Here is a 22,407-nt window from a genome sequence, read left to right on the forward strand (position 1 = left end):
GGAGCACCAGGTATCTTCTCAGCCAATAAATTCCCACAAAGAGTGAAACAGGATTTCCGAGGTAAGCAGGCCAGGCAGAGGAGAGGTGTTCACTCGGAGAAGGGCCTTCTCACTGCTCTTAAGTTTACAGGACAGAGTGAGGAGCTGGGTGTGAGGTCAGGAGCCCTGCTCAGCCACCTTAGAGTGTTCAACTTCTTTGCACCATCTGGGATCACAGCCACAGCCCTCTGCAGGGTCAGGTGTCCACTCTGCTTTCACAGGTCATCTCCCTGTGCTCATCTCTTTCACCATGAAAGATAGCTCTTCACTTGTGAAGTGCCTTTCAAAGAGTCTACCTACTCCAGGAAGCCCCATGAAGAGAGAATCACTGGCTCACTCGGTCTCACCATACTGGCTTCTTCAGTGCCTTTTCCTTCAGCTCTCACTGTCAACACACATGCCACACCACCTGCACTAATAGTCTTTTTGACTTCCACATGACCATGTCCTAAGACCTGCCAAAACTAGAAGTGACACTTTAACAAAGTAAAGAGAAGGGACAGCTTCAACGCTGAATATGTGAATTCCAAGACAAGCACTATATAAGGCAGGACCACTTTTCCCCAAGATAAAAGAGCAACATGAAACCAGAGAGTGGATAAAACATCAAGTGCACAGGCAACTGGAAGACATCCAAGAGAGCCAGAGTAAAGGTACTGAGACAGTGGTAATCAGCCAATCACAGAGAGGTCACTCGGTCGAGACTTCTGTTCTTACTTGCATCGAGGCAGCCAAGTACAAGAGCTGCTTGGACGCCCAGGACCAGACCTGGACTTCCGAGTCAGAACACCTGACACAAGTGTCCTCTCAGCTCCACCCACACTAGCTGCCTGACTTTGGGCAAAGTCTTCAGTTGCCTCATGTAAACTGTGGTCATAACCTAAGATGTAGGCCCTCCAGTGAAGAAGGAACTGGCTAGACACCGGTAAGGCATTTAAAATGAATGGTACCCAGTGCTGTCTGAGTATCTGTTTCCAGGTTAGAAACACAACAGGAAGAGCAGGCAATTTTACAACACAGACGTTCCCAATCATCATGTCACCAATATACTTAGACCCTCCCTGAACAATCCTTCTTCCTAAAATGTAATGGACTGAATTAAGTGACAGTCCCTGCTCCTGCCATTGCCTGTCCTTCCAGAGAGGTCAAGTCCATTGCTAATGCCAGGAAAGAATGAGAAAAAGAGGGGTGTATCAGACTCAAAGCAGCTACATTGGAAACCAGAGTCAGACCAAAACAGTCCTCAAATACCTACAAACATGCTAGCCCTCAATTAAAGACCTTTGGGCACTTTCAGTTTTATCTTTCTAAACAATACAGAAAGAGATGAAAGTGTTATGGTAATCAAGCTTACCTGCAGGACAACTTTCTTCTTTGCAGGTTCATCTTCCTCAGAATCTGACTAAGAGAAAAAGAACCAGAGTAAAGCATAATTGTTCCAGAACCATAGAAGAAACACACTCAACAAACATTATAAAAGGCTGAACATGCCAGGCAGTGGTGGCGCACGCCTTTGATCCCAGCACTTGGGAGGCAGAGGCAGGCGGATTTCTGAGTTCGAGGCCAGCCTGATCTACAGAGTGAGTTCCAGGACAGCCAGGGCTATACAGAGAAACCCTGTCTCGAAAACAAAAACAAAAACAAAACAAACAAACAAACACCAAAGGCTGAACAGAGAGGCCATTATGACTGTGAGCGCCTCTGCACAGCTGCAGCCACACCAGCCCTAGTCAAGTTAGTGCTGCCCTGGGCACTGCAGCAGCAGCCAAGACAGATGGACATGCCTTGACTGCCTCAGTTTCTGCTGTTACAGTAAGACTATTTCCTCCAGTTGATCCTTGGTGCAAAGCAACACTATACCTAGTCTTATAACTGCATCCACTAGATGAACAGAATCTGGTCCACAATCTCACCCAATCTCAGCCTCACTTTTTTTTGGAGGGGGGAGAGTGAGGGTGGGGGTAGTCAAGACAGGGTTTCTCTGTATAGCCCTGGCTGTTCTGGAACTCACTTTGTAGACCAGGCTGGCCTTCAACTCAGAAATCTGCCTGCCTCTGCCTCCCAAGTGCTGGGATTATTAGGCATGCGCCACCACTGCCCACCACAGCCTCACTTTTAAACCACTTACACAGACTGCATGACCACACAGCTGGGGTGATCCAGTGGGATTAACTGGTGTGTTAATTACTTCTCTATGGGGCATTAAAGGTCAAAGCGGTTGGAGAAAAATCATTCTCTCTCCAAGTCTGGTCTATTGTGTGCCAAACACCATCCTTCCTGGCTGGGGAAGACAGGAAAATGATGGTTCAAAAATCCTGACTGAAAAAGGAGGCCACTAGTATCATTAGTCTTTGGACTCAACAGGACTGGGCCACATTGAAAAGACCTGCCTGAGCTTTTTGCCAAATACAGTGGCTGCCTTCAATAGCAGCACAAGAGGCAGGTGGACCTCTGTGAACTTAAACTGTTTTTAGGCACACATATCCACACACACTCACACATATACATAATTAAAAAGAAAAAAAAATGTTTAAAAATTGTTTTAGCCGGGCATGGTGGTGCATGCCTTTAATCCCAGCACTTGGGAGGCAGAGACAGGTGGATTTCTGAGTTTGAGGCCAGCCTGGTCTACAGAGTGAGTTCCAGGACAGCCAGGACTACACAGAGAAACCCTGTCTCGAAAAACCAAAAAATAAATAAATAAATAAAAATTAAAAAAAAAAATGTTTTAAATAAGTACTTCCTAGAACCATGGAGGTGGCTCAGCAGGTAAAAGCACTGGGCATGCAAACCTGACAATCTAAGCTTATCCCCTGGAACCACACGAAAAGCCAAATACAACAGTGCACATTTGCAACCCCAGCATCCCTACACAAGAATGCAGACAGAAGAACTGGGCCAAAGTTCCCAGAGGAAGGACACCGTGCAACAGCAAAACAAGAGGCCCTTCTTCAACAAAATAGACAATTCCCAAAAGTTCTGACTCCAATGTGGTCCCATGGACACATATACATACAAATAAATCAAAAGTTTATTTATTGTTGTTGGGGGAGGGGCACACATGCCATAGTCAGTAGAGGTCAGAGAACAACTTTCAGGAGTTGGTTCCTTCTTTCTATCTTTAGATGGACTCAGCTAATGGTCAGGTTTGTACAGCAAGTATCTTACCTGCTAAGCCATCTCACCGGCCCCAAAGTAAAATTTAAAATAAAGGCCAGTGAAATGGCTCAGACAGTAAAGGTGCTTGTTACACAAACCCAGCAACCTAAGCTTGATCCCCAAAACCTTATGTAAAAGTGGAAAGAAGAGATTCCACAAAGTTGTCCTCTGATCTCCACACACCTACCATGGTGTGTGATTTACACACACACACACACACACACACACACACACACACACACACAGAGTAGGGGCACAATTCAATGGGAGGGAATCTGCCTGGCGTGGATAAATAAATTAGTTGAATACAAAACTAAGGGGCTGGAGAGATGACTCAGTGGTTAACAGTACTCCCTACTCTTAAAAAGCACGTGAGTTCAGTTTGTCCCACAACAGGTAGCTCACAGCTCACAACTACCTGTAACACTCTCTTCTGGCCTCTAAGGGCACTGTACTCACTGTTTATACCCCTCACAACAAACACACACACACACACACTTAAAATTAAAATACATCTTGAAATAAATAAAACTGCTGGGCAGTGGTGGCTCATGCCTTTGATCCCAGCACTTGGGAGGCAAAGGCAGGCGGATTTCTGAGTTCGAGGTCAGCCTGGTCTACAGAGTGAGTTCCAGGACAGCCAGGGCTACACAGAGAAACCCTGTCTCGAAAAACCAAAAAAAAAAAAAAAAAAAAAAAAAAAAATTCAGGGGCTGGAGAGATGGCTCAATAGTTAAGAGCACTGACTGCTCTTCCAGAGGTCCTGAGTTCAATTCCCAGCAACCACATGGTGGCTCATAAACATCTGTAATGAGATCTGATGCCCTCTTCTGGTGTGTCTGAAGACAGCTACAGTGTACTTATGTAAATAAAATAAATAAATCTTAAAAAAAAAAAAAAAAAAAAAAAAACAGATGTAGTTAAAGCTTCCCTTAGTGAGTATAACCATTATGAGTAGAGTACAATGTGTGTATGGATTTCGTGTGCTTTTTGAGGCAGCTCTTGCTATGTAACCTTGGCTGGCCTTGAACTTGTAATGATCCTCCTGCTCCTGCCTTCTGAGTGCTGATATTTTAATGAGGCACACCTCCACATGTGGTCACAGAGGCTTCTAATAAAACTGAACCCTCAGGGTGAGGGTGGAGCTCAATGATAGAGCACATGGTCAGGGTGTACAGGACCCTAATTATCAATCTACTGGGTGTCTACCCCCAAAGTAGAAAGCTGTGTACTGAAGAAAACATACCCATTTCACTATTTAGACAGTAACACCATACTGACAGTGTCTGAGCCTGAGGACCACACTAAAGTCACACTAGGTATTATATAGAACAGCACAAATCAGAACACAGGATTTTGTGGCAGCCATGTCACTTACTGGGTGGGAAATGCAGCTACTCATCCTACCCAAGGCTAGCTAGAATACTAGAGCCCTGTCCCAGTGGCGCTGACTGCACCGGCTACTGTCCAAGAAAAGGCATATAAACCAAGGTTCCTGGCAGAGCTCAGGGCTCTCATTCTCTCCCGCACCACGAGAAACACTCAACCAAGAACAAGGTGAGAGCACCACCGTCTGAGCATATTCAGCCCTTTCTCTCTTCAGTCCCCATTCCTTCCCACATCCCCACACACGCCCCTGCCTTCTGACCCTGGAGAAGAAACCCCAACACCTTGTCCCCTGGTTATCGTGGGTCCTGGGCACACCTAAACTAAATCATCTGCCATGATAGGCCTACAGGCAGCCCTGGGGCAACTGAAGACCATTCTTCTTATTTGTAGCATTTTCATTTTTTGTGTTTGTTTTTTGGAGACAATGTTTCGCTCTGCAGCCCAAGATGGCATTGAGCTCTCAGCAATCCTCCTGCTTCAGCTTTCCAAGTGCTGGGATTACAGGAATAACTAACTCATCATGCCTTGTAAAGTATGTCCTCTTTTCTTAGATCCTGTGAAACACAAGGGCCACTGTCACAGTGGAGACAAACTGTCCTACAGCTAATAGAAATGAAGACCAGATCAGCAGTGACAAGAAAATCAATTTCTCTTTAAATGTCAGACTGTTTTCAATATACTGCTGATAACCTGAGGTTTTTGTTTGTTTAGGGTTTTGTATATTTATTTAAAGGGGATCTCTATGTACCCCTGGCTCTCCTGGTACTCTCTATGTAGACCAGGCTGGCCTCAAACCCACAAAGATCTGCTACCTCTGTCTCCAAATGCTAGGATTAAAGGTGTGAACTACTCCCAACTGATGTTTATTATTTAAGCACATATATAATCATCCCTACTGACTGACCAGCTCAAATATGCCACTATTTCTGGTCTAACTACTCACATTCATCCTTCTACGACCTTCTACTGAGAGCCCTTTATAAATTATCCTGTGACACAAGAACACTATGACAGACTCCCAGACACATCAAGGAAATAAATAAATAAATAAATAAATAAATAAATAAAATGCTAAGTAAGGGACTAAGCAGATGCCTCAGTGGGTAAGAGTGTTTGCCGTGAAAGAGTTCATAACTCCAGTACCACGGACAAAGCCAGGTACAGCTACATGTGCTTGAAACCTTGTAACCCCAATATGGTAGGGAAGAAAAACAGTCAAATCCTGGGAGCTTGTACACTAACCCAGCTTAGCAGAAAAGCTAAGTGTCGGGTTCTGTGAGGCACCTTGTTATAAATAATAAGATGGAATGCTGGTGAGATGGCTTAACATGTAGAATCACCCAAATGCAGGCCTGATGAGCAACTCCAGATGTCACAAAGTGGCAAGAGAGACGGTTCAGAGACATCATAGCCACAAAGAATGACCAGGGCACCAGTAGATGAGGAAACAGAATATAGACACACTTCCTGGCTCTTTCACATACCTCACCAGCCTGACCCCAGGAGTAGCTGGAAACATGGAACTCTATTGTACACTATGCAGAGATGCTATGATGCCACTCAAAGCACTCCTGGGCACCAAGGAACCTGACCACAGACTAATGGGAAACAAAAGTACAGAAAGAAATTATTCCAACAATGCCCCCTCCAAAAAAAAGGAAAGAAAAGTCAGTGCTGCTGGGGCTGTAGCTCAGTAGCAAAGCCCTCACCCAGCACCCATGAGGCCCTGGGTTTGATGGCTGCGAGTTCATTAGAACACAGCTTTGCCGGGCAGTGGTGGCACACACCTTTGATCCCAGCACTTGGGAGGCAGAGGCAGGCGGATTTCTGAATTTGAGGCCAGCCTGGTCTACAGAGTGAGTTCCAGGACAGCCAGGGCTACATAGAGAAACCCTGTCTCAAAAAAAAAAAAAAAAAAGAAAAAAACAAAACAAAACAAAAAACACAGCTAGACTTCTTAAACATCTTCCTCCCTTTCAGCTGGGGAAATTTTTATGTGGCCTCCCAAGTATACAGGTATACAAAAAAATATCAATAAAATACTTTATAATAAGCCATGAAGAAATGTGGGGTTTTGTTGTTGTTGTTGTTGTTTGAGACAGAGTTTCTCTGTGTAGCCCTGGCTATCCTGGAACTCACTCTGTAGACCAGGCTGGCCCAAAACTCATCCACAGAGATCTGTCTACCTCTGCCTCTGCCTCTTTGGGGATTAAAAGTGAGAGCCACCCCACACAATCTTCTGACAGTAATAGAATGTAGGCATCTTGATCTTTTTCAGGGTCCTAGGCCTTGGGCACTAGGACATAAATTTAATTCTCAGCCTTGAATTTTAAAACTTGGCATGGTGGTACATGCAGGTTAGTAATCTCAGCACTCAGGAGGTAGAAAAAAGAAGAGTACAAGTTCACAGTCATCCCAGGCTACACAGCAGTTCTGAGGCCTGCTAGGGGCTACACGAGACCCTGCCTCAAAGAAGGGGGTGGGAGGGAAGATGCCATGAATATAGCTTCACATATTATGTAATATAAAATGGAAGACGTACGACTAGAGCTATTTCTGAAATTCTCGAGACCTAGAAAAGGCTCCGAAGTTAAGAGCATTTGCTACTCTTCCAAAGATTCCCAGCACAAACATGGTGGCTCACAAATCTCTTCCAGCCCTCATGGGCACTGCACACATGTGGTACACGACACACATGCAGGCAAAACACTCATATCCATAAATAAAGTGTAGAAAAAAAAAACAACAAACTTTGAAATTTAAAAAACGCTGAATATTCTATTCTAATCTCAAGCCAAAATTCATTTTTATTTCTTTTTCTTTTTTGAGGCAGAATCTCATGTCATCCAGGCTGGTCTTAAACATAGTATATAGCCAGGGATGTCCTTTAGCTCTTCCCAATCCTCCTTTGTCCACCTCCAAAGTACTGGGATTACAGGTATGCCTGCACCACCACATCCGGCATTCATGTAACAATCTTAAAAACATATTACACTTATTTGTATTTACTTGTACAAGCAGCAGGGGCTAAGGACATTAGGATGGCAGCCAGGGGATAACTTTCCAGAAGTGGTTCTCTCCTTCCACCCTGTGGGTCCTGGGGATCCAACTCAGCTTGTCATGCTAATGTCAAGTGCCTTTACCTGCTGAGCCCTTTGCTGGCCCTCATTTAATGATTTTTAATGAAACTCAAGTGGGTTTCACACTAAGTTTTAGGGGTGTGAATACAGCACACATGTGAGTACAAGTCAAAGGACCCCTTGCAACAGTCAAAACTTCTTCACCATGTGAAGCATACCAGCAGGCCAGCTTACAACATGTGATCCTATTATGAAGTAGAAACTTCTAGTTTCTTTGCAAAGTCAGTGATATCAAATGTTTTGCTGGGGCACACAGGCGAAAGAATGTTTTCCTATAGCAGACACGTGAAAGAACCCGTGGTGAAGGAACATAGATATGATCCCACAGACAATGGGAGACTGAACACTGAGCACTGGTTTGGTTTGTTCCACCTCCCTATTCCTAGCTAACAACATGAAAGTATTGGTTTGCCTTACATAGCCTTTGTTGAGTCCAGCTTCTGCTAACACTGCTATTGAAAGAAACTGACCTAAGAACTGCTAGTGAGGTTCCTGTAGCAGCTTTGCTTAACAGGTCCACTTCCCCCATATCCTATTAACTTTTATCTTCCACTGCTTCTGGTGAGTGGTGGGCAAGAGGAGAGGTTAAACACTTATTAAAGAAGGTTGTAAAAATTTCATGTCGCAGGGTGGTGGTGGCGCACACCTTTAATCCCAGCACTTGGGAGGCAGAGGCAGGTGGATATCTGAGTTCGAGGCCAGGCTGGTCTACAGAGTGAGTTCCAGGACAGCCAGGGCTACACAGAGAAACCCTGTCTCGAAAAACCAAAAAAAAAAAAAAAAATTCATGTCTACGCTGTTCCCACTTTCCCCTCAAAATACTATGATATGCTAATCTGATCCTTGCAGCATCTATCACTCAGACAAGAGAGATAGAAAACTATCAAAAGCTTTGTTTTCCATAATTAAGCCATATGCTCCTAAAGGATCAGAAAACTTTGTATAAAACAGTAAGAATATGCTGGGCAGCCGGGCGGTGGTGGCGCACGCCTTTAATCCCAGCACTTGGGAGGCAGAGGCAGGTGGATTTCTGAGTTCGAGGCCAGCCTGGTCTACAGAGTGAGCTCCAGGACAGCCAGGGCTACACAGAGAAACCCTGTCTCGAAAAAACCAAAAAAAAAAAAAAAAAAAAGAAAAAGAAAAGAATATGCTGGGCAGTGGTGGTGCACACCTTTAATCCCAGCACTTGGGAGTAGGAGGCAGGCAGATTGCTGAGTTTGAGGCCAGCCTGGTCTACAGGGTAAGTTCCAGGACAGCCAGGGCTATACAGAGAAACCCTGTCTCAAAAAGCAAAAAAAAAAAAAAAAAGAAAGAAAAAAAAAAAGAAAAAGAAAACAGTAAGAATATGAGGGCTGGAGAAATGGCTCAGAGGTTAAAAGTACTGTCTGTTCTTCAAGATGTCCTGAGTTCAATTCCCAGCAACCACATGGTGGCTCACAACCATGTATATAATGAGGTCGGGGTCTGGTTCTAGCCTGCAGGCATACATACAGGCAGAACGGTGTATACATAATAAATAAATTTAAAAAAAAAAAACAACAACAGTAAGAATACTATAATTCAGGTCTGAGGTAACTTTGTAGATAAAGTTACCACATGAGACTGAGGACCTGAGTTTAATATCTACAACCTAGATAAGGAAGGAAGGAAGGAAGGAAGGAAGGAAGGAAGGAAGGAAGGATACAGTGGTGACACACAACTGCCTGTACCTCCAGTTCCAGGAGAATCTGATGTCTTCTTCTGACATCTACACAAGGGTACAAACCCACACCCACACCACACTCAGCACTCAGACACACACATACACACATAAGATAGATAGACAGACTGACAGACAGACAGAGATATAGATAGATCTATATCTACATATAATTTTTTTTAATGGCATAGTCTCTCTACATAGCCTTGGCTTTTCTGGCACTTTAATCCCAGCACTTGGGAGGCAGAAGCAGGCAGATCTCTATGAGTTGAAGGCCAGCCTGGTCTACTAAGTTCCAAGACAAGCAGGGATACACAATGAAACCCTGTCTTGAAAACAACAACATTGCCGGGCAGTGGTGGCGCACACCTTTAATCCCAGCACTTGGGAGGCAGAGACAGGCGGATTTCTGAGTTCGACGCCAGCCTGGTCTACAGAGTGAGTTCCAGGACAGCCAGGGCTACACAGAGAAACCCTGTCTCGAAAAAACAAAAAACAAAAAACAAAAAAAAACAAAAAAAATCCACACTCAGAAAGTAAAACTCAAAAGTTTCAGGAAGTCTCTAAAATGTATGAAGTTCCAAGACCTCTCCCTTCCCGAGGTTATATAAGCAGTACAGACAGTGCAGATAGCTGCAGAGATACTCCCTCTAAACTACAGCGCTGCCTACATGTCCTGCAGAACTTTTGTGGGCAGTCACCAATGGTTCTTTGGTTGTGAATTCTGAGTTGCGAATACTTTTTAAATTATTTATTTATTTTATGTGCATTGGAATCTTGCCTGTGTGTATTATGTCTCTGTGAAGGTGTCAGACCCCTGGAGTTCGAGTTACAGAACAGTTGTGAGCTGCCATGTGGGTACTGGGAATAGAACCTGGGTCCTCTGAGAGAACAGACCCCAGTTGTGAATACTTACAACCCCAATAAACTCAGTGACTTCCAAGGAGGACTCTGGAGTATACTCTGGTCTGCTGCAGGTCCCGTTTGGGGTAAGGAGACATTTGTCCACAACTCCCCAGGAATAACATCACACAGCAGTGCTGTGTCTCTCAGCCTGGATTACTGAGTAAAACTGGGTGCGGGGGTGGTATTGTTATACTTCTTAGCCTCACAAAACCCTAAACCTCAGTGGCCACCACTGTCCTCTCTAGCTGCCAAGAGTGACAATATACACACCCAGAGACTGCTGAGCAAGAGCGGAAGCAGACATGTTCCATTAGCCAAAATCCAGCGGGATCTACGAGCCTATCAGTGCCTTATTCCCCATGGCAGCCTTCCTCTTATCTTCTCAGGCTCTGGTTTTGAGACTCTCCAAAAAGCAATCACTGGCTATCAGGGCCAGGAGCCAAGTAGGAAATCAAGGTTAAGAACAGATACTCTACCTCTCCAGACTCCAAACGAATTATATTATATCTCATTAGCTGATTCATCAACTTCTTTAACTCTTTGGTCTCATATCTGCTCTTTGGTTGGGATGTTTTCTCTACTTTGCTTCTTGTTTGTCTTCCTTTTTTTTTTTTTTTAAAGATTTCTTTATTTTATGTATATAAGTACAATTATAGCTGTCTTCAGACACACAAGAACAGGGTATCTGATCCCATTACAGATGGTTGTGAGCCACCATGTGGTTGCTGGGAATTGAACTCGGGACTTCTGGAAGAATAGTCAGTGCTCTTAACCCCTGAGCCACCTCTCCAACCCTTGTTTTCCTTTTTGATTTGTGCCTGCCCATGGGTCTTCTCCTTATCTTTTCAGTTAGTATCAAAACAGAGCCAAGCACTCATAGGTTCAAATCTAGCCTCTGCCTCTACTTCAAAACTTTGGCTTGAGGAAACTTGTCAGTGTTCTCTAAACCCATTTCCTTCTAGGTAAACTAGAGTTAAGAGCCTAGCACTAAAAGAAGTGGAAGTATGTGCATGCCACTAATCCTAGCACTTGGGAGGTGAAGGCAAAAGGATCAGATGTTAAAGTCACTCTGCACTACATACTGATACATGCTGATAGCCCAGGCTAGACCTTATTTTAAAAGGGAGAGAAAAGAGCTCAGTGCTGTGCCAACATCTTCAGAAAGTGCCCACAAACATTAGCAGGGCCCAAGCCCTGAATTTATTGTTTGAAATAGGGTCTTACTATGAAGAACAGTCTAGCCAGAAACTACAGGGTGTCGCCTGCTTTTACATCCTGAGTGCTGATAATTAAAGGTGTGTGCTGTGGCCCCACATTTCACAGGGAACCAACCCCAAAACTTCTTTTGTGTCAGAATACACTATGAAAATTCTTTTTGTTTTGTTTTTGTTGTTGTTGTTTTTGTTTTTTTGTTTTTCAAGACAGGGTTTCTCTGTATAGTCCTGGCTGTCCTGGAACTCACTCTGTAGACCAGGCTGGCCTCGAACTCAGAAATCTGCCTGCCTCTGCCTCCCAAGTGCTGGGATTAAAGGTGTGCGCCACCACCGCCCAGTCACTATGAAAATTCTAACATAAGACTTGCTATCCTAAGTCTGTCTTTTTCAGTATCTTCATCCTGTAGGCCTAGAAAATCAACCAATGATTTCTGTAAAGTTTCAGTAAGAACAAGAAGAGCAGGGGTTAGTGAGATGGCTTAGTGGTTCAGAGCACTGTCTGCTCTTCCAGAGGTCCTGAGTTCAATTTCCAGCAACCACAAGGTGACATACAATCATCTGTAATGTGATTTGGGGCCCTCTTCTGGCACGCAGGCATATACGCAGATACTCACACATTAAATAAATAATTTTTTTTGGAGTCATGGCCAGGAACTTCTGATGCTATGATCTCTTCAAAAACAAAACAAACAAACAATCCAACAAGAGCAACAAAGGGAAAAGAAAAAAACAGATAATCACCCACCCCACAGATCATTCTCAGTTAAGTCAGAAGCCGAGTGAAGCCAAGCTTGTGGCTCGTGCCTATAATCCCAGCATCAGGGAAGCTGAGGCAAAGGATCTGGACTTCATCTTGAATTGAGGTTAACTGGGAACTGGGCCATATACATGGTAAAACCCTGCCTGTCTCAAACACACACACACACACACACACACACACACACACACACACACACACACACACGATGGGGAAGGGGAGGAAATGATAATCATCAAGGAAAAGGAATTTGTCTGAGTTTGATTTTGGACACCTCTCCCCATGAACAACAGACAACTGGGTAACCTGGCCAATGTCAAATCAAGGGTTAGACTACAGTTTACACTGAGACAATGAATAAAAGGAAACTTAAAAAGCAAACAAACAAAAAAACCCAAGATGCTGTAGGTGACTTTTTCCTTTTTCCCCTGAAAGAAAACTAAGAAGTGCTAAAATTCTAAAAACAAAACAAAAAACTTTCTTTAAGGCAGTGAGCTTATACATGTGTTGTGGTTTGAAAGAAACTGCCCCCAGAGGCTCATAGGAAGTAACACTATTAGGAGATCTTGCCTTTCTGGAGTAGGCAACATCTTTGTTGGAGGAAGTGTCACTGGGGTTGGGATTTGAGGTCCCAGAAGCCAAGCTTGGCCTAGTATGTCTCAGCCTCTTCCTTGCTGCCAATGAATCTAGAAGTAGAACTCTCAGCTATAGTGGGGTATCTTCCCACTGAATTCGTATAAAGCTCAGCGATTGGGCTGTATGAGAGGTAGGTGGAGTGAGGAGTCAGAAGAAGGAAGAAGAGGAAGAGGAAGAGGAGGAGCTAGGAAGTGGACAGAGATGTAGGATCCATGGAGAGCCACACATGTATCGAGAGCAGTCCTGGGTGACAACTTATATCTAGGTTAGTTAACTGGTTAACATTTCCAACTGTGTGGGCATCTTGATATTTGAGCATTACCAAATATATAAAGTTATTGGTTAATCTTTAAACAATGGAGTCTCATTTCTACCTAGTAATGGCAGGATGGTCTGGGCTCAGCCCAGCCTTGTGGAGACAGTGTGGGAGATTGGCAGAGCCATCTCCCATGATGGTGTCTCGTGGGTGCCCGGGCAGGTGTTTCTGACTAGACGTTTCTAGCTGTGGCACACGTGTGGCCTCTGGCCACTTCCAGCTGTGGAGCCCTTGGCTTCAGGCCACAGAGCATGGCAGGCTGAGCTAAGCAGAGCCACCACCGCTTAATCGGCCCAAGAAATAGCCTTATTTATTATTAACTTTAACACTCAGCTATCACTCTAGCACCAAGTCTGCGTATGTGCCACCATGCTTCCTGTTACGACAGTAATGGACTGTAAGCCAACCCCAATTAAATGTTTTTCTTTATAGGAGTTGCTGTGGTCATGGTGTCTCTGCACAGCAATAGAAATCCTGTTCTGTAGACATGCACAGAGGACCCTCTCTTTGCACAACACAGTGCTCAGAACCAGAGCTATTAGAACCATAAGGAACACAGCTCTTTAAGGACCAGGTCATGAGGTTGGGAAGATGCCTCTGGAAGGCACTGGCTGTTCTTCCAGGGGACCTAGGTTCAACATTTGGTATCCACATCAACTAACAAGCAGCTCTATGTCCAGTTCTGGGGACTATACATCCTCTTCTGGCCTCATGGACACTGCATGCATGCAGTGTACAGACACACTCAGGCAAAGCACACATCCACATAAAATACTCAGACAGCCAAGCAGTGGTGGCTCCAGCCTTTAATCCCAGCACTCAGGAAGCACACACAGGTCATCTCTAAGATTAAGAAACTTTGTCTTGAGCTGGGCAGTGGTGGTGCACGCCTTTAGTCCCAGCACTTGGGAGGCAGAGGCAGGCGAATTTCTGAGTTCGAGGCCAGCCTGGTCTACAGGGTGAGTTCCAGGACAACCAGAATTATACAGAGAAACCCTGTCTCACAAAAAACAAAACAAAACAAAACAAAAAAAAGAAAGAAAGAAACTTTGTCTTGGGCTAGAGAGATGGCTCAGCGATTAAGAGCACTGATTGCTCTTCCAGAGGTCCTAAGTTCAATTCCCAGCAACCACATGGTGGCTCACAACCATCTGTAATAAGATGTGATGCTCTCTTCTGGTGTGTCTAAAGACAGCTACAGTGTACTCACATTAAATAAGTCTTTAAAAAAAAAAAAACTCGTCTTTTTTGGTTTTTGTTTTTCGAAACAGGGTTTTTCTGGAACTCTGTAGACCAGGTTGGCCTCAAACTCAAAGAAATCTGCTTGAGCGCTGGATTGAGACGCCCTGTCTAGAAAAAAGAGAGAGAGAAGCAAACAGACACCGGACCCCACAGACCTGAGAACCTTCAATATTCTTCAATATCCTTCAACTGCCTTTCCCTAAGAGTTCAAAGAACAAAATTACCAATGTGAATAAAACACAACCAGAAAACAAACAGCTAGGGCGTGGCACTCAGTGGACTACAACTCCTTCACACTTCAGAACTACACACTTCCACAACTACAACCTCCACAACTACAACCTCCACCACAAATCTTTTCTTTTTTGGATATTTGAGATGTGGTCTATGCAGCCCTGTTGGCTATGTAAATTCAAGGGGTCCCAAACTGAAGGCATTCCTCCTGCCTCTCAAAAGCTGGGATTACAAATGTATCCCAGCAAGTTGCTCCAATGCTACCTTCATGCAAGGAATGAGCCTTTCCACAGCTGTCACTGTGAAGACAAGCATTCCCCAAATATAGCAAACATAATAAAATAATTAAGTCTGGGGGGGAATGAGAGAAAAGGAAAGAAGCAGCAGGCAGACTGTGTTTCTCTTCCACTCATGGATGGGCTTTCTTTGGCCACAGTTAAATCAAGATCAAGGTTAGTTTCAATGGGAAACAGAAGGCTTTTGTAAAATCTTAGACCAAAAAATGACAAACTCAGGCAAGAATAAAGGACAGGTGATATGAAAGAAAGTTTTGAAGCAGACTGAAGACTTTAGGACCTCCGTCTAAAAAGAATCCATAGGGGGGTTGGAGAGATGGCTCAGTGGTTAAGAACACTGTCTGCTCTTCCAGAGGTCCTGAGTTCAATTCCCAGCAACCACGTGGTGGCTCACAATCATCTGTAATGAGATGTACTCATATACATGAGTACATATACATGTGACATATACATGTGACAGTGTACATGTGACAGTGTACTCATATACATAAAATAAACAATCTTAAAAAAAAAAGAAAGAAAAGAAAGAATCCATTTGAGTTTATTCATTCAGAAAAAAATTTAGAGTGCTCCCCATCATCAAGGACATTTTCTCTTCACAACAGAGAGAGACCACCATAGAAAACCACAGCAACCAATCAAAATGCCAAGTTGTGAAGCCCAGTCCCAATGGACATATGCATCTACCAGCAAACAACTCCTACACCCAAGGGTGAGGTAACTTTAAAGAAGAGGGGGCAGCCAGATGATCTGACAGTTTGCTATGACATTGTGTCTCCTAGTAACATCAGAAACTACACCCATAAAGTTTCACCAACACAACCGCCTAAACATGAACTGAACAAGAACAACAGTCTCAACCCTACATAAAGAACTACAGGCAACTAACAAATGCTTAAGTGGAAGAAACAGCCTTCCCCAGGGAAGAGCACACCAACTGGTTGTCCAATACCAAATGATCATCCCTGAAAACATACATACAGTACAACAGTCTGAGGTTACATATTTAGAAATACATTTATACATACATACAAACACATACACATGCATGTTAACAACAATAAATTTAAAAGGACATGAATTTGAAAGAAAACAAAGGTATATATATATGAAAGAATTTGAAAAAAAGAAAAGAAAAATGATATAATTATAAAATAATTATAATTTCAAAAGAGAAAAAAAAAAAAGTAGGATCCTAAGTAACTTCTGCCTTCATGAAGTTTCTATTCCAGAGAAAGGAGAAAAGCTAACTATGTAATGTAATGCAATAAGGTAGTTAAACTACAGAGAAAAACAAAGCAAGGCCAGGCATGCATGGTAGCTCACACCTTGATCCAATACTCACAATGCAGAGGCAGGAGAATCTTCATGAGTATGAGGCCAGACCTGGTCTATGTAGCAAGTTCCAGGCCAGCTAGGGCTCCAGAGTAAGACCTCATCTCCAAAAAATTAAAGCAGGGAGGGGTGGGTGACAGGAATGGGTAGTGTAACCAGGCAGGCCAGAAGTACTCACTGAGAACCTGCCTCTCAAGCCAAGACTTGACAGATCCGTGATGAAAAGACCAGAACAGCTACTGGGGGTAAACTGAGAGAATCAAAAAACTTTACATGCAAAAGATAAAGATGGTCCTTGGTAGCTTGGGAAAACTAAAGAAAAGCAGAGTTAACAAAAGGAGCCCAGGCAGCCAGGTGTGGTGGTGCACCCCTTTAATCCCAGCACTGGGATTAAATGGGAGGCAGAGGCAGGCTTATTTCTGAGTTCGAGGCCAGCCTGGTCTACAGAGTGAGTGCCAGGACAGCCAGGGCTACACAGAGAAACCCTGTCTCGAAAAACCAAAAACAAACAAACAAACAAAAAAAAGTAGCCCAGGATAGACCAATTCGTTTACTAAAAGATAGAAAGCAAAGAACTTTCTCATGCTGTAGGAGGAGTTAAGGTGGGAGGAGTAAAGAAAGGATGGGGAGGAGAAAGGAGAGGAAGAGGAAAAGAGGAGCTAAGGGAAGGAGAATGAGAGAGGTGGACATGGAGGCAGATGTTCCCTTGCCTGCAGCAGTCAAAGGTATTTTGTATATCTAGGTTGGGTATTGGGTCACACTTCTGATTGTATGAGCATCTTGTTATTGATCATTACCAAATAAAAGCCTTTGGATAATCTAAGCATTACAGTCTCATCTGTACTGAGCCCGTGTGGTTGGCGGGATAGTCTGGGCAATGCCCAGCCTTGCAGAGACAGCGTGGGAGACTGGCAGAGCCATCTCCCACACTGGAGTCTCATGGGTGGCAGGGCTGGTGTTTCTGGCTGGCCGTTTCTAGGTGTGGCACGCACGTGGCCTCTGGCCATATGGTTGAGCTAGGCAGAGGCGTGGCAGCTTAGCCACTTGGCTTAACCAGTGGCCGCTTTTTAAAATAATTCCAGCTACATCACGCTGCCTCCTTTATCATGGAAGTCCTCATGGAAGAGGCCTTGTCTTTTCCTGCTTAAACATCTAAAAAGAACATAAGTCAGGCATGGTAGCACAAGTCTTAAATCCCAGAACGCAAAAGGCAGAGGCAAGAGGATCTCTCTGAGTTCAAGGCCAGCCTGGTCTACAGAGCAAGTTGTAGGGCATCTAGGACTATATAGAGACCACAAGATCTCTATATAAACAAGAAAACAATATAATCTTAGCTGCCTCTTCTAGAAATTATACCCTAATGATCATCTAGTTTTGACAATATCTGGGTGGTGAAAATGAGATTTATACAGATTCAGTTGTCAATCTCCAATAAGATCTTGCATACTGGACTGTAAATAGCATGTTAGGGCTGAGGGTATAGCTCAGTTGATAAGAACGTTTGCCTGACATGCATAAAGCTCTAGACATGAAGGTAAACTGCATAAAGCAAGCATGGTAGTGTTCAGCTGTAATCCCAGCACTCAGGAAGTAGATGAAGAAGGATCTGGAGTTTAAGGCCAATCTTAGCTACTAGTATTGAAGTTTGAAGCCAGCCTGAGCTACCAAGCCCTGGTTGTGTAGGTTGCAATCCCAGCTACAGGGGAGACTGAAGCAGAACAATCTAAAATTCAAGTCAGCCTAGACAATCTTGAAAAACCATTTCTCAAGATAAACAATGGAAACAGGGCTGGGTTTTGTAGCTCAGTGGAAGAGCATTTACATAGTATGTGTGAGGCTACAGGTCCAACTCCCAGTGTGTGGGAGTGGGGAGGTGTCATACTCAATTTCTATACCAGGGATAGCGTAATACACTTTTTAATCCAGCACTAGGACTCTGAGGCAAGAGGAACACAAGCTGATGCCCAAGCTGGGCTACACAGTGATTCAAGGAAAGCTTGGGCTACAATACTAGAACTATCTCAAGATAAATAAACATTCCATTTCTTCTCCTTTACCTCCTCAGGCCTACTTATTTTAGAGATGGGGCAATGTATAAGGCTGGTCCTGGATGTTCAACAGGAGTACTTTAGTCCTACCAGCTGTCACTTCAGATGCCACTTTTAACCTGACCTCAATATGGGAAGAGAGGCCAACCGAGATGAAGATGCTAAAAGGGAAAGAAAGAAGTGTCTCTAGGCATGTGTCTTGACCTGTCAGTACCGAGGATACCATTGCATCCCTTTCTGCGAGCAAGTCCCAGGTTCCAGAATGCCTCATGGCCAATACCCTAACTCCCCAAAGCAGACAAGTTCAGCTGACTTTAACCGCCTTCTAAGAGGGTTCTAGCGGCCCTGAATCAACGGATGAGCTCCATTACGGCTATAAGTCCCTCCTACCCCTAAACTCAAACCCAATGGGACTTGAGGTGTCCCCTTCAGATACTCACATCGCCCTTATGCAGCTCCGGCGCCGCTATCCTAACCGGCTCGGTTCTCTTCTTTGGCTTGGGAAGCCCCAAGGGGGCTCCGACGCCGCCAACAGCTGGGGGCAGACTGAGAGCAGGACCTTGAGGCGATGGCAGCCCCAGCCCCTCCCCAACTCCCGCAGCTTCAGCAGGGCTCACTCCTGCAGGTGGCGGGAAGCCGCCCAGGCCAAAGGGCAAAGGTGGAGGCGGCTGCAGTCTGGGGTCTCCGGTGGGCGGGGGCAACAATAGCGGCGGGGGAAAGGCTGGGGCCAGCATCTGGGGGGGCGGGGGCAACAAGGCCGGACCTTTGGGTGCGGGAAGAGAAGCGAACAGGCCTCCTAAAGTGGGCCCGGGCATAGGGGCCGCCACATCCTCTTCCTCCGGCTCCGGCTCCGGCTCCGGCTCATCTGGCTCACTATCGTCGCTGCTGGCATAAGCAACCAGAGACATGGCGACTCCCGCCTTTGGGACGCCCTTGCTGGCAGAGTAGGCCTACTTGAGACCCGGGATGCCCCGGCGGCCTAGTAGGCCCTACCAGCGGGCAAGGCGGGGAACCAAAAAGCGCTCCCTGCTCCGTGCTCTAGAACTATCCCCGGCAGGAACCCATGACCAGGGTTGATTTCCACCGAGTAAGAATTCCCGCTACACTTAAGCTCCTAGCACCAAGCAACTACACACAGCTAATGGCCGCCGAGTCACTCCGCCTACTAGTTGCCTCACAGACTTAAGGACTACAATTCCCAGAGAACACTTTAGCAACAACCCCATGCTCTACCTAAGGGAACTCAGTGCAAAGCATGGCGGGAATTGCAGTCTGAAGGTGGAGTAAAGGGTCCGCAGAAAGACTTGAGAGAAAGCTTCCTCTGACGCAGGGATTTCTGGGATTCGTAGTTTGTTTGTTGTGCTGGAAGTCCTATATTACTACAAGCCCCATAGATCAGCGCGGTAGCACGGAAGCATTTAGAGCATTTCGGTACTTGAAGTTCCTCAGAGCACCTAAGGTTTATGGGAGCTGTGGTACCCTTAGAAACTGCAAGGGTTGTCGGGAAAGTGATGATGTCTGGGAAACTGGACGCGTAAATAGCTTAAAGGGAAAGTTATCTGTAAATAAAATAGTGATGCTTCCAAGTCGACTTGGGAGTTAGAACAAAGCACCCCAAGAAAAGCCAAAGCTCCAAGGGACGTGTATGAAATTAAAATTGCAAAACCAGAAAGAAAACGAGGCCGCGGGTGTCTGAAAGCAGGGCAGGGTAATGGCACACACCTTTAATCCCACCACTAGGAAGTCAGACGCAGGCGGAGCTCTGTGAGTTCGAGGTTAGCCTGGACTACGACGTGAGGTTCAAGACAGCCAAGTCTTCACAGAAAAACCCTCTCTCGAAGGAAAAAAAAGGGGGGGGGGAGGCTAGTGGGGGTGTGTGTGATCTCCTTAATCAATGCTCTTAACCACTGAGTACACCAGTATACATCTAGGACCAGTACACACCTCCCATGAAACCTACTTCCAATGTATGGGACTTGGGTTCTTTCCGCAGCAACAAGCGAGAAGCGCAGGAAGCTAGGGCGAGGTATCCGAGATTCATCACTTTACCTCGGTAAAGGAACAGACTATGGCCCAGTACATTTCAAAGTTCTGAGGAATCACTTGTGTGTCTTTGACATTCATTTAATGGCTGGGTATGCTGTCTGCTCTGCCTTTGTATACAGACGGCCCTCATATTGAGCCACTTTTACAGTAGGCTTTTTCACACTGTCTATGATGATGAGCTTTGTGTCCGCTCTTCCCTGTCTCCCTGTGATTCTGGATTACTTTCTGTCACCCTCTAACTGAACGCCCTCTACTTGTCATGTCCTTTCTATGTGAATCCATCACTCTGTGGGTACCCTCCTGCTCCTAAGAGCAGAAAACCTTTGAGGTCAGCCAACAATGAAAGGGCTGCTGCAGTTTGGCAGGTAGGCTAAAGAACATGGAAAGGGTGCTTTGAGAGAAGGATGAGGACAGTAAAGACAGAGTGAAAGGATGTGTCTCTTCCTCACCATATGTCTGAACATTTGGCTTCGTAGACAAATTTATACTACCTTCTCTAGACATCTGCTTAGATCTCCCAGAATAACTTTTGTGTACACCTGTGTTTAAACTATACTGAGTTTAGGCAGCTCAACATTAGAGTGCTTACCTAGCATGTGTGTGGTCCAGAATTTGATACCCCACTGCTACCTGTCCCAAAACAACAACAAGTTTTTTAAAGATTTATTTATTTTATGTGAGTACATTGTCACTTTCTTCAGACACACCAGAAGAGGGTATCAGATCTCATTACAGATGGTTGTGAGCCTCCATGTGGACTGAACTCAGGACCTCCAGAAGAGGAGTCGGTGCTTTTAACCACTGATCCATCTCTCCAGCCCAAAACAAATTTTAATGTGTATAAGGACAAAAAGTTAATGTGCCCTAGGAAAAATTCTGAAAACTACAAATCCTTGCTGGGCATAGTGGCACGTGCCTGTAATACCAACATTTTGGGAGGTTGTGGTAAGATCAGGATCAGAAGTTGTCTACATAGCAAATGTGAGGCAATCTGACCAAAATGAGACCTGTCTTATAAACAAACAGGAGCTTGAAAGACAGCTCAGTGGGTAAACTGCTTGCTGCTCAATCATGAAGACCTGAATTCAATCCCTAGCACCTATATTAAAAGGCCAAACAAAGTGCTTGTAATTCCAGCACAAGGGAGTGGAGACAAGAGAACCCCATGGCTTTATTAGCCAGACAGCCTAGCCTGTGTGAGAGACTCTGTCTCAAAAACCAAGGTAGAGAGTGGGAATGATGGCTCAGTTGTTTAAGAGCATTGATGCTCTTGTAGAGGTCCTGGATTTGGGATCCTTGAAATCATCTGTAATTCCAATCCCAGGGAACCCAAAACACCGGTCTTTCTGACCTTTTGGGCATCAGGTATATATGTGGTGTGTCACACACACAGACACACACAGAGCTGATTATGGCAGTTCATGCTGAAGGGTCATTTTTATTCCATTTTGTCTCCACTCAGAAACCATTTGTTACCCATCCTGAGTGTAAGGTATTTTGCTTCCAAAGCTGATTTGCCTCTCTGGGTTGCTCTGAGGCAAAGCTGAAGTCTCCAGTTTAGCACCTCATAGTAAAACAGAGGGAGGTTAGGTAAAGTAGCCTTTGTTCTATTTTGGGAGGAATTGCACAGCTCTAAGTTGAAGTCTCAGGAAGAAAAGGGGAGGGAGGCCTGTCTCTGCTCTTTGTTCTTTTTGTTTTGTTTTGTTTTGTTTTTGTTTTTGTTTTTCAAGACAGGGTTTCTCTGTGTAGCTCTGGCTGTCCTGGAACTCACTCTGTAGACCAGGCTAGCCTCGAACTCAGAAATCTGCCTGCTTCTGCCTCCCAAATGCTGGGAATAAAGGCCACCACCGCCCTGCATTCTGCTCTTTGTTCTTATCACTTGTATGACTTCCAGAGTGTGTGTGATCACATGATAAAAAGTTCACAATGAGTTTGCACATAAATTGAATAA

The 22,407-nt window shown here is 44.8% G+C and overlaps 1 protein-coding gene across 1 annotated transcript in view; it reads right to left on the reverse strand.

Annotated features, from left to right (window-relative positions):
- Prcc (proline rich mitotic checkpoint control factor) overlaps positions 1-19,592 on the reverse strand; it is a 31,509-nt gene extending 11,917 nt beyond the window's left edge. The window contains exons 1-2 of the mRNA XM_034500936.2: positions 18,851-19,592; positions 1,394-1,441 (exon numbers count right to left, since the gene is read on the reverse strand). Coding sequence (XP_034356827.1) covers positions 1,394-1,441; positions 18,851-19,318 — 516 coding nt within the window. The 5' untranslated portion in view covers positions 19,319-19,592. The remainder of the gene's footprint in view (positions 1-1,393; positions 1,442-18,850) is intronic.
- Between the last annotated feature and the right edge of the window lie 2,815 nt (positions 19,593-22,407).

The sequence above is a fragment of the Arvicanthis niloticus genome, chromosome 4 (genome assembly GCF_011762505.2).
Source record: "Arvicanthis niloticus isolate mArvNil1 chromosome 4, mArvNil1.pat.X, whole genome shotgun sequence".
In the NCBI taxonomy this organism is placed as follows: Eukaryota; Metazoa; Chordata; class Mammalia; order Rodentia; family Muridae; genus Arvicanthis; species Arvicanthis niloticus.